Raw genomic sequence first — 18,811 nt, 5'->3', positions numbered from 1 at the left:
CCTGCAACTGGTCGTTAATCTTCAAAAATATAAAGCTCTCTCAATTTTTGTAATTCTACATTTAGATAGGTTAAGAATTTTTTCTTACTTCTTGTATGTGCACATAAGAAAAAAGAACGTATGCACACTTTGCCTTTTTATTATGATCTATATGCACAAATATAATTGCTATATGAGGTTGCTCATCCGTTATTTGAAATGACTTGGTAGTTTCACAGTCACAGAATTGATACGTTTGACTTACGGAAGAAAAAAATTTATTTACTCTTAAAAAATCATCCAAATAAATCGAACATTTAAAAGATTTTTTTGATGTGTCGTAGGTATCTACAGAGATCAGTATACTGGGCTGAGGGCATCATAAAGCCTCTGTGCAGCCAGCTCCACCATTTCACGAAGGGATTCGTCATCTTCGCTTCCTGGCTCACAGTCAACTGTCTGGGAACAAAAAAAGAGGTATGTTAGAACAACTAGCACTTCATATTCCTTTTCAGCAGGTGAAAAATGCTCATAAGGGAAAAGGCAAAAGTAGTCATGCAAACTGAAAAGAAAGTTATCAAGGGCAGCAGGGTATGATTTTAAATGGTCTGCTGACATGTAAAAAGAGTTCAGAGAAGGCTTATGCAAGTGCTGCTGAGGAACAAGAAGCTTAATCTCGAGTTTTATGTTTGATTAATAACTTGTTTCAGAACTACTATGCAAAATGCATTAAGTTCTGTAGATTACATTTAATTCAAAATCAAATAACACCACACAAGGTTCAGTCCTTGGAGATTTCATTTTATCTGTGAATTCACCCACATTGTATTAGGTTAATACTGTAAAACACGTGCATTCATCACAGGGGTAGAGGCACCTGTACTCAGGAAGTCTCCACATCGATGTTCCCACACCCATAAGATAACATTTACATCCAAATAAAACCTTGAAGAGATTAATTTATCACTAAAACAAGTCTTCCTAGAGAAAGATGCGCGCCCCAAACATGCAAGTTCATCAGCGTTCAACCCAGTCCCCCTGACTGCTCTATCTCAAACACAAAAGGGCAGCATTTACTATTCTTGATCCTATGGACTTCCTAGGTTCTAAGACTGTGCCTTCTCTAATTCAGTATTAACCTGTTACTCTTCTGAACAAGTAACTCCTTTTAGCCATAAAGGTTTGGGGGGAAAAAAAACTGAAACAGCAAACATGCATTTAATGTTATCTAGCAATGCTGTTGAAAGCATGTTAACTCTAAGAGCACTGTGTTAACGTGGAAGAAATAAATCCACATGTTCCACCATGTAGTCAGATCTATACTAAACATTTTTTTATTTTAAAGCTATTGCAGTTTTATAAGATACACATGCAAATAAAGAGGGACAGATCTTTCTTGTAAAAGTTGGTTCACAATGGCACAAGCTTGCCGTTGCCAACACAGCATGTAAAATAAATATTGCAAAGATACACACTGTTGCAGTTGAGTTGCCATTAGGGTTTCTGTCAGTACACAAGTCTTCTAACAGTAATGAGGTATATCAGTGTAATATTATATGAAAATGAAACCTGACTTCTTGATTAAGCAGTATGCATTTTTTTTCCAGTCTTGTTACTCTCTTCTCTATTGCAAGAGCTCTTTTCATCAGTCCTGTATTTTTCTGCACTGTGTATACACTGAAATGTAGCATGTTTATTAAAAAAAATGAAAAAAGATGACACAGCAAGCATGGTGTGTTAACCACAAAACTGGCACTCACTATCCTCTTGTGATAATTAACATTCACTTGTTTTGTTCCAATAGATAACAAATTTTGGGCAGGGACCAACCTTTTCTTCTGGGTTTGTAGAACACTTAAAACATTTGTTGTGGTCCCTAAGGACAGCATCTGAGAGCTACTCCAGTGGAATATATTACTACTGCGGATAGTGGTAATACATTATATAGTTTTAATATGTTATTAATAATGATAGAAAGTCAACACATTAAAATGCTCAAGGACACGAAGGACATGGTTTTAACTATTCCTTACAGTTCCACATTGTTCGAATAACTAGGGGTGATAGCTTCTTAAAGCAGCCTTCTGATATCCATGACATCCAATTCTGAATCTAGCTAGTGAATTAATAAAGTATTTCTTTTTGTCAGTATTTCATGCTTTCAGTTTAGCTACAAAAGGATCAAGATGACCAAGAAAAAATTTATTAGCATCATTCCTACTCTCTGATTGTTCAATTATTCAGACCAGAGCCTACGTTTTAAGAGCAATAAAAAAAAAATTGTGGGTTAAATCAGTTTCTCCTCTACAATCTTTCTTTATTAATTTTCATACAAGTAGAGAGCTGCTGAAAAATACTGGGTTTTCTTCCAAATGTACTGCATTTGTTACATAAACATTGCTAGCATTTTTGTAATGAAGAAAGCTCTCTAGCAAATGCTTCTGTAACAAACTCGGTAAACTCAGCTTGCAGGCTGCATCAGTAATTCTCTCAGAAAGCCTGGGTACTGATCAGCTGATGAGAATGTCAATAAAATTAATGGAAAGTGAACAGGCTTAAGCTGTTTTGGTACCAAATACAAAAACATTTCCTTAGCAATGGGTACACGATATTCTAGGCAGCACTGCATACTAGACTGGAGGCTCACCCCTGCTAAACACAGTGCACAAAAGCAAGTGCTCTGCTGTACATACCCGAGTGTCCAGTGAAATGTTTGCAGTCTTTCCATCAACCGTGACGCACAGGACAGAGCCATCTTTTGAACTCACACAGTCTTCTCCAAACATATCCCTAAAACAAAGATCTATGCATGTAAGGCATGGCCAAACAGCAAACTTAGGTTTTATTTTCTATTAATTTTAGGCTTCCAAAGGCATTTTGTCAGCAGAGCATCTCTTTTCAGCAATTATTATTTAGCCCACTCAGATATAATTAACAAATATCAATCTAAATTATTATGAGAGTAGGTGTCACATAGCAGGAAATATTTTACAAAAAAAAAATCTCATCATAAATGAAGGGAAGGATTCCTTTGATTTCAAAAGAGGTGAGTTCTACCTAAATAACAGAACATACATCGGAGCAAGTTTTAAAAGAGAAGTGATCCAAAATGGTATTTTCATAAGCATTCATAGCATAATTTTGGGAGACAACTTAAAAATTCGCTTCTGGAAGAAACAACTGGGCCTTATATTCAAAATTTTAATGATGCTGAGCACTTTTTTTACTGCACCTCTTTCTGTACTTAATTCCTGGCCTTCACAGAAACTAGACTGAAGTAAATTTGCACGAAGTATTTTTAAGTAACTGTATCTTTAAACTGTATTAGACTAAAATTATTGTATTTACATGATTAACAGTGATTATTTTCTTTTAGAAAAATATATGCCAACTTACTGAAGCATGATCTCCATTCGCTTCCTATACACATCCATATCTACTTTTTTGGAAATCTTATGTACTGCAGCTGAAAAGAAAAAGTCATTTTACTTTCACAGACATTTGCTGGGAGGGAAAATTGGCTAGTTGATACAATCTGGTTCCTAATTCACTTTCATGATAAACAATCTAAAAGCTATATATGTGTTTAAAATTATTATAAAGAAAATGTATCAAAAAAAGACGGAAGAGTCAAGGAAGTACATACATTTAAACTTTATATTCCCTGTACTTATCACATTTTAAAATACACAACTTTGCAAGTCTAATTCTCACTTCTCAATTCTCCTTTTTATTATTAATGCTCATTACTTCTCACATTTCCTTTACTTAAAAGTGAAAATAATCCACTTTCATAATTTTTTTACAATCCCTCAATTTTCTATTGTTACAGGAAAATACTGCATCATGGAGGCTAGGAGCATGCTGAGTATACATAAAGTAAAACTGGACAGCAAGTGTGAGTAGTAGTAATAGGCAGAGACATTCCTGGAATGTGTTCCAGGATACAGAGTTTGAATAAAAATGATGATACTGGTTTTATACTTGGTTTCAAAATCAAGAGATAGTTTAAAACAAGTAATTTGCTTTTGAAAATGTAAGTATTTGATCATTAAAGGAGTCAGAAGTCTATAAGAAGAGCTAGTTGTGAAAATCACTACCTGTTTCACTGATGAATAAATAAAACAGACCTACAACTAGAGTTTATTTGAAAGACAGCTTTTCAAAAACTAGTTTTTAAGATTTCTAAATCATCTGAAGAGTTCAGAGAACCAAACACAATGGTAGTTAGAATAACTTAGAAATTCTTTGAAGAGCTTCATAATTGCAAGATACCAAGCAAGTGCATGTTAAAAATTTACCATCCCTTAGATAAGATGCAGTAACTGAATGTACTAAGCAAAACAATTTTATATTAGAAATGAGGTAAGAGTAGGCACATGCTCAACTGAGCAACAATAACTTAAGATATTTAGATTCAATCACTTGTGATCCTGTGAACACACTCTAAAATACACAAGTGCAAGAAGTATTTGGAATGTGTTAAAAACTCCAAATAAAGGAAAAAATCCTGCAAGCAGCCACACCTGAGATTAGCTAATAGAATCACCACCATGAAACAACATGAGAAATAATGCAAAAAAGCTTATAAAAATAGGAAAAGGGATTAATTATGGCGGAAAAAAGCTAGATATTGTCACTAGCAGACTGTACAGATAGAGTGGGGACTACCAAAAGTCAAGCCACGTCAGATATTACAATAAGAATTAAAGAAATTAGTGAAACAGTAGAAGAGTTTTTTCCAGCCATATAAAGAAAGATGGGGGGGAGGTCAAAGTACAATCCAAACCCAAAATTTCTATTTTTGGTTAGTTTCAGTAGAACAGAACATGAGGGTGTGGCTAGAAGGGCTGATATATACTGAAAATGATCACAACCAAGATAAGAAAATTAGACTCTGAACTTGCTTAGATCAGGGAGACTGGAAAAGCTTTATCCCAAAGCAAAGGAAGAACTGCTATGTGAATTTATAAACTCAGAAGAAAGAATTTTTAACAGATTTCTTGACTCAGGTATGGGACTAAACACCTAAGGAACAGTGATTGCTATTTTATATATAATTACAGAATAAATAATAAAAATACAAGAGGAGTAATCCAGGGAAAATAAACACCTATTTGTCCATATAGCTCTAGCGCTTTCCATGCTGGTTTGGAAAGAAAAATCTACTGGAAGTGTTACGAATAAAATGTCATGTGGGGTTCATAAGAGACAGATCAAGCCAGACTCACTGATCACTGACAGATCAAGCCTCACTATCAGTCTCTGATAATTTAAAAACATCAGTTATTTTAAGGATAGACCTAGACCATCAGACTTCAGTAGAGGATCCGATACAGAATGACATGAAAAACCCTTAGGTAAGATCAGAAGATGTGGAACAGTACGGTATTTTTAACACTGGATCTGGTTAAAAGGATGATCACCGAGCGAGTTCACAGAGGCCGAAGGGGCGATATGCATAGCACAGGATCCCAGACTGCTTTGAAGGCTTCTGGGTTCAAGCATACACTTCGGATGTGTCCTGGGTTCACGTCAGAAGGACCTCCTCACCTCCTCCCCAGTACTCTATTTTCCACACAAAGAAAAAACAGGCACTAAGGTCACATGTGCCACTGGTCCCCTATTTAAGGGCACAGAACTTACCTGCTGGGCATTACAGACACAGCTTATGAGTTTTTAAGGTGTGACCTTGGGATTAATTTAATATGATCGTTACTCATTTTGTCCTTTTGCTGAATAAGAAAACCAAAACCCAAATGGTATGACTTTTATATAACACCCAGGGAATAGAATTTTGGGTTCTGCTTGCCTGACCACATCCAAACTGGAGATGAATGGTGCTCTAAGATGGATACACAACTGTCACTGATGTCACTAGGTGAGCAAGGCTACACAAAGGCAGAATTTAAGAAGATCTTTGTAAGTAAAATAATAACGTATATTCCAAGTAATGATGCAGGTAGTGGCCAAAAAAGTTATTTCAAACCCTAGAAAATAGAAAAAAACTGCCTTATTTTATTTTGATACGTGGATTATCATTAAATTACCTGTGTTACTGTGTTGCCAAGCTGCCAACATTTATCCTCAGTGGCCAACCCAATATTCAATATGTGCTCCAGATTGTTAGCACAGTGACATACATGTTCAAAAGCAAAACGGTGGAACAACAAATATAAACTATCATCATTACTAATCCCAACATAATTGCTGTGATTCTTGAACAGCAACATCAAACCCCGTATCTGATGATGCTATCACTACCCATAATATTACTTGGTTACAGAGTCTGCATTAAGTGTAATTGTGAAATTAGTCTGATGTTTTTTCAGCATTGCCTACCTAACTCTTTCTGATGTACATTCATAGGAATACCACTCATGAATGGTAATCATAACTTTCAAATGAGAAACTGGAATATTTAAATGAGATATCATAAATTGTTTACAGACAAAAATCTAAAGTGAGTAATATTTAACTTATTTTAAATAAGGTCACATTTTCCACAGCCAGCCAGCAGCTGCCATATAGAGAAAGTTTCAACAAATGAACGAGTTACAAATAATGAAGACCAAGTTGTAATTTTGTTTTAAAGTAGCAAATCTTACTCCTTAAGAAGTTGCATAAGGAGAGGAAGTACAATAGCGGGATTGCAATCTATTGCAAGGCGTTATATCCCTCTAAGCTTGATATAAAAACATTAAGAAGAAATGCTTCAGTTAAATAAGCATACACTAAACTTACTACCTTTCTGTATTTTGGGATTTGACTGAACTTCCAGTATCACTGTTGTCACGGTGTCTGCATACATATCATTAGCAGGATTTGCCACCCACTAGAAGATAAAAAAAAAAAATTCATAATTTGAGCCCATTATTTGGGCTGAATGAATAATGCAACATAAAAACAATGCAACATTCATTGCATTCTCCTATTTGCTTTTGTCTGAATTCTAACTTCAAATGACTGTCACACATTTTACACCAAACTATTAACTATTTTTATCTTGGTATATTCCAGTAACTTCCCATGAAAAATTCAAGCTGTTGAATGTTTCTGAACACATTTATTAAATAGTTATTAATTACCACAACTATTTGGGGAGGGGGGGAAGGGAACACCATTTGACATTATTTCCAATTACTATTTGCCAAATAAAAAAAGGGTGCCGAATCTGCCATAATACTCCTGAGTCATGGCAAAAAAGAAACTAGCAGTGGCTAAATGAAACAACATGCATCAACACAGGACCATAGCTCAAGGGAAACTTTGTTCTAGCTTTCATTCTACTTGTCATCCAACAGAAAACTACTTAAAACATGTAATTCTGCATGGCACCTATATGATACTATTTTGCAGAAACTGGAGAACAAAATACTTTTTTCTCCCTCACCAATGCCCACCTCAAGGACCACCATGCCTGGTTCCTGGATCACAGTAATATTTTTGAAAACCTTCAAGGCTGGTTTTTGTTGGATTTCTATTTCTTCTACATCACCTAAGAAGTGACAACAAATGGTTAGCAAGGATAAAATTATACTGAAAACGAGACTAACTTTATCTACGTAAGAAAACAGGTCATTTTAAGAATGCTGTGATTATCATCACAACTGCTTACAGCAGCTCACAATTAATTTCTAAGCCTGAAGTGCACGCTCTCTTCCCTTGCCTGACAAAACTATTTCCTTTGGTCTGGATTGTTTGGGGTTTTTTAGTATGTAATATTGGCCATTTTACTTGTTTTGAATTCTCATAGTTGACTGGCTTAGTACACTGACACAGGTACACCAATGACAAAGAAAACAAATGAGAAATTCAGTGCTCCATTTGCAGAATTAACCAGCTCCTCTTACACCCTTAAAGGACAACGCATTGTTTACATAAGCATTGAGAGGATAAAACAAAAGCATTTGTGTGCCAGGTAGCGCTCAGGCTATGAGACCTGAACACCAACTGAATACAGGTTCTCTCTTCTCTAGTGATATGAATTAGATTCTGACACTAGAGAAGAAAAAAAAAAATCCTCAGCTTTAAATCGGGAAGGGATCCTGCAAAGTGTGTGTGCCTTTAATGAACTAGGACAGGAGTTGCCCCTGTCCTTTAAGAAAGCTAGACAGAGGCACTGGGGATCACACTAGTGGCAGATTTAAATGGCTTCTGACTCAGAAAAAGCCAACAAGGTTAGATTCTTGCCTCTCAGGGAGGGACAAAAGAGGCTGTCTGTTACAAAGGTGGACAAAGCTTTTGTTTTTATTAACTGGATGGCATTACCCATTCTATTTTGGGGCTGGAGATAAAAGATCAATTAATAAATTTTGCATCAGAGTGGCTATGGCACTCACTTTGGGGGCTGACAGGAGAAAAAAAACCAGCCTAGGCTCTATATTACTATATACTCATGACTTTGTAGTACAACTACAGTAGAATCCCCCAAAAAGGATGTGTCATACTCATGAACTGGATCTGGCAGAAGTTGCATAATCTAATGAAAGTTGTAAAATACGAAACAAACTGCGGCACTTCAGTTACTGGCAAAGAAGATTCCACTCAGAAGACCTCTGAAGACTATAAGTTGTTTTAAAAGTTGACCATTACAAATCACGAACATGTCTTTCCAAATACGCACCAGTAAGTTTTTGTAGCTGATAATAAAGCAGATTAAAAGGGCCGGTATATGGAATGGCTTGTGTCTGTGTTACAGTGCTCATCGCCAAGTCTGTATAATCTGAAAGAATTTTAAAAAGTATATATTAAAAATTATGCCTTTGAATTTGCTTCCTAAAAAATAAAATTGTCACTATAGATAAATAATGGCATCAATACATTCAAGACAGAGGGCTGAAAAGGACAGTTTGTAAAGAGGAGGGTGGAGGGTCTGTTGTAAGATACATAACTTATTTGTGGTTAAGAAACCAGCAAGAGCTTGTTACTTTATCGTACCCATTAAAGGCAAACAATGAACTAGGACAGTAGAATTGCTTTCCTCCACGCTCTTGTGACATTACTACTCCATTTAGTTATTCTTCTGTTTTGAGAATAGATCAATTTCTTTAGTAATAAATACCACAGGAGCAATCACTGTACTGTAGCTTTTTACACTAAAAACTGACATTTTAGAAACTGGCAGGACAATTGATCAAGGTGCTCTTCTGCTATCACTGGCATGTTTTATGCATATTCATACAAAGGAAGAAGTTTTAAGTAACCATAAGGGGAATGGAATTTTGCTTCTTTTCTTTTACAGAAAGAATAGAAATTTCTTTAAACTTCAGTGGACAAAGAATAGAATGCCTTGCTCCTCACTCCAACAGTTCAGAACTTTTGGCAAAACCAAGCCAAACTAAACCAAAAAACTCCACTAATTGCTCATCAAACACAAAATAATAGGAAAAAAAACCAGTATTGTATGTGTTTTAATGACAGAAGAAGGATACAGTAAGCTTCAGTTACCTACTGAGCATATTACTGTCTCTACTTACTGGAGAGGTCACATGGAGAAAGGATGTGATAGTTAAAATTTCTTTTAACTAGGATTCCAGAAATTCTCTGTCCTTGTTCTGGTTTCTTATCTGCTAAAGATCCCATCACCTGGAAAGAAAAAACACACATAGTTCAACAAGGCAGTCTGAAGTATGCATAGCTTACAGGTTAACTATGGAGGTAAAATATAGTTTCCTTAGAAAAATCAAGCATTATATAAAATTAACTCTGAAAATAAAGGAAAGTCAGAGTAACCAACAAACATTCTGAGATGTAACACAAGAAAAGGCTGGAAGAATGAAGAGCCAAAAAAAAAAAAAAAAAGCCACCAAAAAAAAAACCCCAAACCCAAAACCACACCCCAAATATAACACTAAACCCAAAACATTCACATACTTTGAGTCCCGGGAAACCACACACAATCCGAAACCAATTAAAAATAGAGGCTTGGAGGAAAATGTGTAGTTTTTATCTCAGAGGAAAATACTGTTGTACAGATAAGAAAACATTAGTTTTATACCTTGGCAAGTTTTTCTCCTCTGAAGTTTAATGTCACAGCTTCAGTATTCCTAGGATTATGAACTTCTATATGAACTTCGTCATTATCCTCATATTCCCGTATCAATGCTGCTTTCAATCTGGCCATTTCATTCTGCTCACCGTGAACTAAAATCTATGGAAAGACAGTTTTCCTTTTAGCAGAAGTTACTTGTTCAACCAGACATGTTTAGTAAGCAAATTATCCAAGAAAACTGCCATCTTGTACCTCATCTTTATAAAAATGTAATTTCATGAGGTCACAATATATGAAACATTAGCTCAATTATACTACATACAGTTCTATGTGTGTCTTTGAATTCTATGCATTATTCAAGATTTCACAACCATGAGTATTAGTAGACAAATACATGCAAATAAGCTGAATGCATTACAGATTCCATTTAACTTTTCATAAACGAACACATTGTTATATTATGAAAGGGAAGTATTAAGTTCAATGATAAAAGTTAGAAGTTAGCTTTACATTTTTGTGTCTGCATGTAGATAAACATATATATAATAAACACGCAATTCAGAGAGTATGCTTATTACATTCACAATTTGCTTTGCCAAGTTAAATCCTCTTTTCTTCTGCTATGATTTGTTTTATTTCTTATCTGTGCTTGCACACTGATTCTCCTGCAGTCTCAGCAAATTTCAGATCCTAGTCCCCATTTTCATATTCTGGTCCTTCAAACCTCCTGTGATTTGCTCATGCTTTTCCCCCCCAGGCACTGCCTTTGTCTTTCGCTGCCTGCTACATACCTTCTTTCAGATTGGCCTACTCTTTTTCAAGCAATGTTTTCTTGTTTATTTTGGGGCAAATTCCAGTGAATTATTCCAATAGCTGTGTCCCCAACTTAAATGTTGTCCTACCCTGTATCTTACTTGTGCAAAACCCTGCTGAAACAGGTTATGGACCATACCACTTTCAAGAAAGTCATCCCCAGATATCCCACCTGCAGACAACCAAGAGCAAGTTCATCTTTACTTTGCTAAGGTAACATGATGAAAAATGGTTAAAATCTCCACTTTTTATTATTCAAAGCATAGGGATGCTGGCTACTGCTAGACACCAGTACCTGCCTTGATGACTCAAGGCTATGAACTGGTTTGATGAATCCCACTCTGGAGAAATGGGCAGCATGTATACTAACCACATGTGGAGGTTTCAGGGCCCGAATAAATTCGCTAGTTTGTTGATAATCTGTGTGAGCAGAGAAAGAAATGTAATCCACAGACATCTTCAGTGGGAGTTTTTGCCCTGACATAGTTGTGATCTCTTCAGGTTCAGACATGATGTGCTAGAAAAAAAGAGCACTTTAAATAAAAAATTGAACGCCTCCTACAGATGCCATATAACTAATGCTTTACATTTCAAAAATCAATGAAATAATATTGGCAGCCATGTTAACTGTGAAGAACTGAAAAAATCTCTGAAATTTCACAAAAAACACACTCACAAATGAAAAAAGCATGCACAACACACACCATTTAATCTTTTGCATCCCCAGCAGATCTGGGAGTTCATTCTTCTTCCAGATACATCTCTCTCAAATTTGCATTGAAAGTATAACAAGTGTGTGACTTCTATCTCTAAAGGCAAAACTAGATGCTCTGGCTGCCCTTAGCTGCTGGAATTTGTAAGGAAGGATTTAATTCTCTACAACCGGACAGTGGCACAACAGGCGCAAGGCAGTATGATCTCTGACACGTAAGCAGTGTTAGATTTAGTATCGACTCCTCTAGAATTAGGGTTAGGGATCCCCTCTCAAAAAGTTAAATGGTGGAGGGGTCTAACCATGGAGAAAAGCATCAATCATTCTTTCTCATGACAAGGTAACTGCTCCTAGAAAAGATTGTTTTGTGTAACATCACTGGAAATGGCCATACGCAAATTTTCTGTACTTTTCATTAGTACTACCCAAAAGCAATTAGTTTGACTACATAATTACGTGTACCTGAGAACAATCTTCTCAGTAAATCCAAATAAAGACACTTGCTACTAGCCAATTCTTTTCCAACATAACAACATACTTTGTATTAAGAACTTGTGGTGTATTAACAACTCACCTTAGCAAGCGTTCCTTCAACACAGTACCCTGCTATAATTACTCCATTTCTCTTATCTGTGCACCAGCTCTCAAACAACTCTCTGGATAAGCCACTCTGCATCATACCTGGGGAAGCCATCACAACGCTTGGGCCAATATCATCAAAATGATCCATACTCTAAATGGACAAACAGCAAGAATATCAGTTACCCTAACTCACTTAAATGAAGGACAGCCTAGCTGCACCCTTGAACAATGTACAAGTAGAGCCCTATGTTCACTGATTATAACCCATCCTCATAAAAAGTGCCCTTTGCAGGAAAGTTCCTCCTACTGATGCCCATAAGGAGCAAACTATAAGCACAGGGATCTATAGTGGAAGAAAAGTTGGGGCATAAGCTCCCCTCAACCAGCCCTCTCAACACTGGGGTAGTAAATAACTCAGATATAAAACTGTACCTAATCAATCTACTAGGATAGTAAACATGCAAACTACTCAGCAAATACTAATTCTTCTGTCACCCTTCCTCTTTTATAAGACAACCTTTTCTTAAGCTTACCTTCAGATTACTAATATGCTTGAAAACAAATGGATTGTTGATGTTAATTTGCTTGCGGATTTTGTCATTCATGGCATTGACATACGTCTGATAAACTGCCATACATTTCTTTGCCAAAGAGGAGGCATAGTATATAGGGATATCATGGAGTTCAGGATGATTCTGCCAGTATTCATCTAAAAAAACCACAAACAATGAAAAAGAAAAAAAAAAAAAACACCAATCAAAAAACCACACAACCCCACCCACAGCATCGTCTCCAAAATACATGCTTCTCAGAAACATTAATACTTCTTGTAAAACAGATTTAGCAGTGGCTTTTCTTTCATTTTTATTACAGAAAATCACGATCACAGACTTTTTTTTTACCTGCTCTACTAAAGAAGAAAAAGCAACCACCAACTAAAAATGTATACAACTAGTACAAATAAACAAGACAAAGATGAACTTCAGATATTTTTGGCAGGTCAAATTCCCATGAATCACCAACTTCAGCTGCAAGGTATAGAGTATACATGATATTACACAGCAATAAATCTACATTTACAACAATGCAAGTTTTACCACACCACTGCAATAAAGCTGAAATGTCTCTGTCAGATATTAATTATACATCTAACAGCTAGTGACATCTGCACAGAGATATGTCGGTGAGAATTCACTATATCAAAGTTCTGTAAAACAACTCCATGGAGTTCCAAGGCGTGAAGGTATCACCCAGTTATCAAGCCTGGATTCCTGTATATCACCAACAGTTACACTTTACAAGCTTAACTGAAACAAAACCAGGAAAAAAGCCTCCACTAACCACAACTTATTTTATCACTGATGACAGTAGCCATGACCTTTACTGAACACAAAGAAGAGATCTGAATGCAGCTATACAAACATAACTCATTTGTTTTCCCACTTAAGATACAGTTCTGCTAGTCTAAACCATATTTATATTGCATAAGTGAGGAACAATCATCCAAAAATAGAAGTACACTCTTTTGGCTGTCTTGGTACATTTAAAATGATATGGCTTTAAGCTAACATTTTTAATTTGCAGACAAAGCTTTTCAGAACATATCAGAGAGGCTCACTGCCACGACTATCTTAATAAGCTCAAGTGTAAGGCGGAAACAGCCAATGAAAGATAACCAATAGCAGGACTTAGAGTGGCATTAAAAGACTGCACCCATCATCACAATTTTCTATACCACAACGCACTATTTTATTTTTTGTCAGACACTTATGGAAAGAAGAAAAACAAACACAGAAGCCTGCAGGCTCAGTTGTGTAGGCATGTGAGATGCAATTGCATTTTCTACCTAATTAAGCATCCAATTGCATGTTTAGCTTTACTAGATGTATTTTTAAGCTTGTCTTTAGGAACTCACTTTAATATCTACACACAGCAAGGAGAGGCCAACAAATTACAAACTAATGGCTACATGAGATTTAAAACGTTCAGGTTTTATCTCCTCTATAAAATAAAAAAACCTCAATCACTGATAAGTAGTTATTAAGCTGACAACATCAAATACTACCCCATGTCTAGACCCAAATTTCTTATTAACATTTGAATAGACCAGTAACACATTTTGAAAACATACTAGTTTCTAATGTTGAGCTAAACTGAAAGGGAAAGTGAAAAGAATTTCAAGTATTTTAGGTAACATTTTAGATTCAACACCCCTAAAAGTAAGTATTTTAATTTTGAGATAGTTATCTTTTGATCTTGCCAGCATTTGCATGAGCATAAAGACTAGTGAAAAATCATGTAACATAGTACAAATTAAATGTGCTAAAAGGAATCAAAGAAGCCTAGAAATTATTTATTTAAAAACTGTTTTCTCTGAAGTACCTTGCAACAACTACTTATATATTTTATGTGAAGTGGCTTCTTATGATCATGTATAATTCCCCCCATTGTTGCTCTTCTTAACTGCCCTGGTTTCGGCTGGGATAGAGTTAATTTTGTTCCTAGTAGCTTGTGTAGCGCTGTGTTTTGGATTTAGGATGAGAATAATGTTGATAACACACTGATGTTTTAGTTGTTGCTAAGTAGTGCTTACACCAGTCAAGGACTTTTCAGCTTCCCGTGCTCTGCCAGGTGCACAAGAAGTTGGGAGGGGGCACAGCCAGGACAGCTGACCCCGACTGGCCAAAGGGCTATTCCATACCATATGACATCATGCTCAGTATATGAACTGGGGGGAGTTGGCTGGGGGGCAGCGATCACTGCTTGGGGACAGGCTGGGCATCAGTCAGTGGGTGGTGAGCAAATGCATGGTGCATCACTTGTTTTGTATATTTTATCATTATTATTATTTCCTCTTCCTCTGCTGTCCTATTAAAACTGTCTTTATCTCAACCCACAGGTTTTACTTTTTTTTCTCCAATTCTCTCTCCCATTCCACTGGGCGGGGAGGGTGAGCGAGTGGCTGTCTGGTGCTTAGCTGCTGACTGGGGTTAAACCACATTACCAAAGCCTAATTTGCTTTCCCATTATCATTAGGGCTTTAGAAATTCTAGAAGTGTCTGTTAGGGTCTTCTCAGCTTTTCCTATAAAGTCTTCTTCATATATGTTTGTGAATTAAAGGGCAAAAATAGTGAAACTTTGGAACAAAATATATCTTTTTTTAGCACTATTGTTTAAATAGCACAGTCATGTTTTGATTGCTTCCTTTTTAATCTGTAGTAATAGTTCCTATTTGCTGAAATCCCAGTTCAACAAGATTCAAAAGTCAAGCAGATATTACCATCCCATTACCTTTTCCTCTCCAGGTGTCCTTTCTGCCTCACAAAGCAGAACTGCTTTGGTTGATTGAGCTTTTGCTTTTGAACAAACAGTATTACATATTCTAAGGTAATTAACACACTGAAAAATGGCTGAAGAGTTGTTTAAAAAAATCATTATACCTGCACATGAAAACATTCTCATTTAACTTTATACACCTTTTATTAAGGGGAGCTGGGAAGGTACGTACCTAGAATTAAAAGTAGTTCTTGAGCTCGACCCAGGGCAAACACGGGAATTAGACCTCTACCTCCTCTATTTACAATGTCGTGAACGGTATTACAGAATCTTGCCTCTCGCTCTTCCCTTTTTTCATGAATATGAGTACCATACGTGGATTCCTACGTACAAAGAAACCTAGTATTAAAAGTACTGACACAGAGACTAATTCCTGATCTTCTCCACTGAGTCCAACAAGAAAACGCACAAAATCGTAACATCTTGTTACCATGCAGGGGGCGGAGGGGTAAAGGGGAAAATCAAAACCACTCTAAATTCCCATAATGACCCCCACCAAGATGATCAAGATTTCCCCTCCCCCAAGTCCCTCCCAGCAATCTGGGAAGACAGATTGGGTCAGGGGGAAAAAAAAAAGTAGAACTATTAATTTTCAGAGGTTTCAAATTTAACATACTTATTTTCCTAACTGGAAATGCTGCCACTGCTTTGATGAATGGGTTAGCTCACTAGTGGCTCACTAGTGGTACACGTGCCACAGTTTAGAAAGACCTAGTCTAAAATATAGGAATTACACAAAATACAAGTTTTTGATGTAATTTAAGATGAAATAATTATCAGTTACAGAAAGCAGTTAGAAGGGACACAAAGAATGAAATAATTTTAAGCATTACTCTGAAAGATCTCACTGTTCATTTCCAAATGAAACAGTTGCTTTTAATGTTTCCCTTGAGCTTCTGATTTTCCAAACATGGATTCAGAATAAAACCATTTTGCTCGGAAAACAAAACCAAAAAAATCTGGAATAGCACTCAGGGCACCTCCACCCAGGACAAATTCTCAACAAACATAGCTGGAAGTAGGTTAGGATCTACTAAAGAAAGGTATCTGGCTAAATTGATGTTTGTACAATACATCTAGCAAACACAAGCTGAAACCTAGTAAATCTCCCATCTTGTAAAGGTTTGACTAGAGGCTTAAGGAACTTCATCAGAAGGACTGTAAAGCAAAAATTAGACTTTTTAATACACCGAAATGTTGGAGTGTTCTGAACACCTAAACATTTGGAAATTTACCACAAATTACATACTACCATTAAACTCTCCGGTCTTTCTCATTCCATTTTAGCTCTAATTAAGTAATACCCCTATACTTATTGTGCTGGTTTTGGCTGGGATAATTTAATTTTCTTCATAGTAGCTGGTATGGGGCTATGTTTTGGATTTGTACTGGAAACAGTGTTGATAATACAGGGATGTTTTCGCTATTGCTGAGCAGTGCTTACACAGAGTCAAGGCCTTTTCTGCTTCTCACCCCACCCCACCAGCGAGTAGGCTGGGGGTGCACAAGAAGCTGGGAGGGGACACAGCTGGGACAGCTGACCCCAACTGGCCAAAGGGATATCCCGCACTGTATGACATCATGCTCAGCCTATAAAGCTGGGGGAAGAAGAAGAAAGAGGGGACGTTCGGAGTGATGGAGTTTGTCTTCCGAAGTAATCGTTACATGTGAGGGTGCCCTGCTTTCCTGGAGACGGCTGAACATCTGCCTGCTGATGGGAAGTAGTGAATGAATGCCTTCTTTTGCTTTGCTTGCATGCGTGGCTTTTGCTTTACCTGTTAAATTGTCTTTATCTCAACCCATGAGTTTTCTCACTTTTACCCTTCCGATTCTCTCCCTCTTCCCACCAGGGAGGAGTGAGCGAGTGGCTGTGTGGTGCTTAGTTGCTGGCTGGGGTTAAACCACGACATTATTTAATTACTAATTTAAATAAATCATTTTGTAAAACTTACAATTATAAGAATATCAGGTTTAATATTGGGAATCTCAGCTGCCATCAGATGTCTGTCTTCCTGTCTTGAGAAATCACCTGTATATAAAAGCTATGAGACACAAAGAGAAGAAGTTATTCTGATTAGAGGTTCTACCAGGTCAGCAGTCTTTAAAAAGCTGCTTAAAAAGATATAATTCCTATACAACAAAGATAGTTTTAAGGAAATTATGATAAAAAGGTCACTTGTACTTTAACTAAAGACTCTTCTGATGTGGACAATGCTTAGAATATTAGGTCAATAATACTACAACACAAATATTTTAACCGCAATAAGTAAAGGTATTTCAAGCAGTACCTTAATTGCAACAGAATTAGGTAAATATTTTTTTTTTTTTCGTTTGGGATATGAAGGTGACATTTTCAGCATTTTGCATACAGCACTGACCATTAAGAAGTAAAAATTGACATAATAGAAAATACAGCAGGTCCTAAGTGGAAGTACAAAGTAGATAAATCAGCATTTACATATCAGAATGTAAATATAATGAATAATCCAATAAAATTAGTTTAAAAAAATCCTTCTAAGATTTTCTGATACTTAAAAAAAAGCCTGTAATCTAGCAGATTTTCCAAATGGAATGATCATGTTCCCTATTACACCAAGAAGTAATTTGTAACTGTTAGTAATTTTTAATGGATTCTTAACTGCAGGGTGGAATGCAGCTGTGCCCAAAATAATGGTTTCAAAACTGAACACTTTTTACTTAACAATCATTCCACTGATGAAAATATGAATAATAACAAACCATATAATCATCACCAGCAGATAACTGGTCTACAGGTATTCCTGTAGACACATTCCTCATTTGCTTCACAGGGAATTAAATAAAATAATGGATGTTAAACCCCAATCCATTTGAGTCATGCATAGTAAGAGGGAAATCTTTCTCCATCGTGCCTTAATCAGCAAAAAAAAAAAAAAAAGGTCAGTAAGGTATCTAAATTTTATTGTAATCGTTGTAAATTCAGTTTTGTTTCTATACTTTTTTTAAACTTTAAACTTTTAAAATTCTCTATCATGATAAACCATGAACAAAGTCCGACTAGACAGCAAGCCTCAAGACCACCATCTCTCTTTCCTCTTCAAGGCTGTATGAAACTTTTCTTGGGCGGTGATTATCCTACTGAACTCCAATTTATGAGATTAGTTTCAAGTATCTGGTTTTGACACAGCACTGCCTGTGATTATATGGTGACTTATTTAATCTCTCTGTGCCTACAATTAATAATAATCCTATTTCTTTAGGTACTCTAGCATAAGAGTGTTATGAGAAAAAATATAACTCACATACTTTGACAAATGCCATTTAAGTACTCAGACAGGCAGACAACGTAAGTCAGAATTACAAAAACAAACATCTGTGTATAGATTTTACTAAAACGCAGCTTCCATAAGACTGCC

General features: G+C 36.3%; 1 protein-coding gene across 5 annotated transcripts in view; it reads right to left on the bottom strand.

The window, feature by feature from the left end:
• Positions 1–240: 240 nt before the first annotated feature.
• Positions 241–18,811, bottom strand: part of CPSF3 (cleavage and polyadenylation specific factor 3) — a 22,899-nt gene continuing 4,328 nt past the window's right edge. For 4 of the 5 annotated variants that reach the window (XM_087777440.1, XM_087777443.1, XM_087777442.1 and 1 more), the window contains 13 exons: positions 17,369–17,458; positions 15,589–15,739; positions 12,614–12,789; positions 12,073–12,231; positions 11,157–11,303; positions 9,980–10,132; positions 9,459–9,567; positions 8,606–8,704; positions 7,383–7,477; positions 6,727–6,814; positions 3,376–3,445; positions 2,673–2,769; positions 241–438 (listed from right to left, as the gene is read on the bottom strand). In XM_087777440.1, coding sequence (XP_087633566.1) covers positions 337–438; positions 2,673–2,769; positions 3,376–3,445; positions 6,727–6,814; positions 7,383–7,477; positions 8,606–8,704; positions 9,459–9,567; positions 9,980–10,132; positions 11,157–11,303; positions 12,073–12,231; positions 12,614–12,789; positions 15,589–15,739; positions 17,369–17,458 — 1,536 coding nt within the window. In that variant the 3' untranslated portion in view covers positions 241–336. Of the gene's footprint in view, positions 439–2,672; positions 2,770–3,375; positions 3,446–3,478; positions 5,548–6,726; positions 6,815–7,382; positions 7,478–8,605; positions 8,705–9,458; positions 9,568–9,979; positions 10,133–11,156; positions 11,304–12,072; positions 12,232–12,613; positions 12,790–15,588; positions 15,740–17,368; positions 17,459–18,811 lie in introns of those variants that run through there. The other variant, XM_087777444.1, reaches the window with a different exon arrangement.

This window comes from Nipponia nippon, unplaced genomic scaffold (genome assembly GCF_047370975.1).
Source record: "Nipponia nippon isolate SJK-2023a ecotype South Korea unplaced genomic scaffold, ASM4737097v1 scaffold_4, whole genome shotgun sequence".
NCBI lineage: Eukaryota > Metazoa > Chordata > Aves > Pelecaniformes > Threskiornithidae > Nipponia > Nipponia nippon.
Note: the sequence above shows the minus strand (reverse complement) of the source record. Positions and strands in the feature narration are given on the sequence as shown.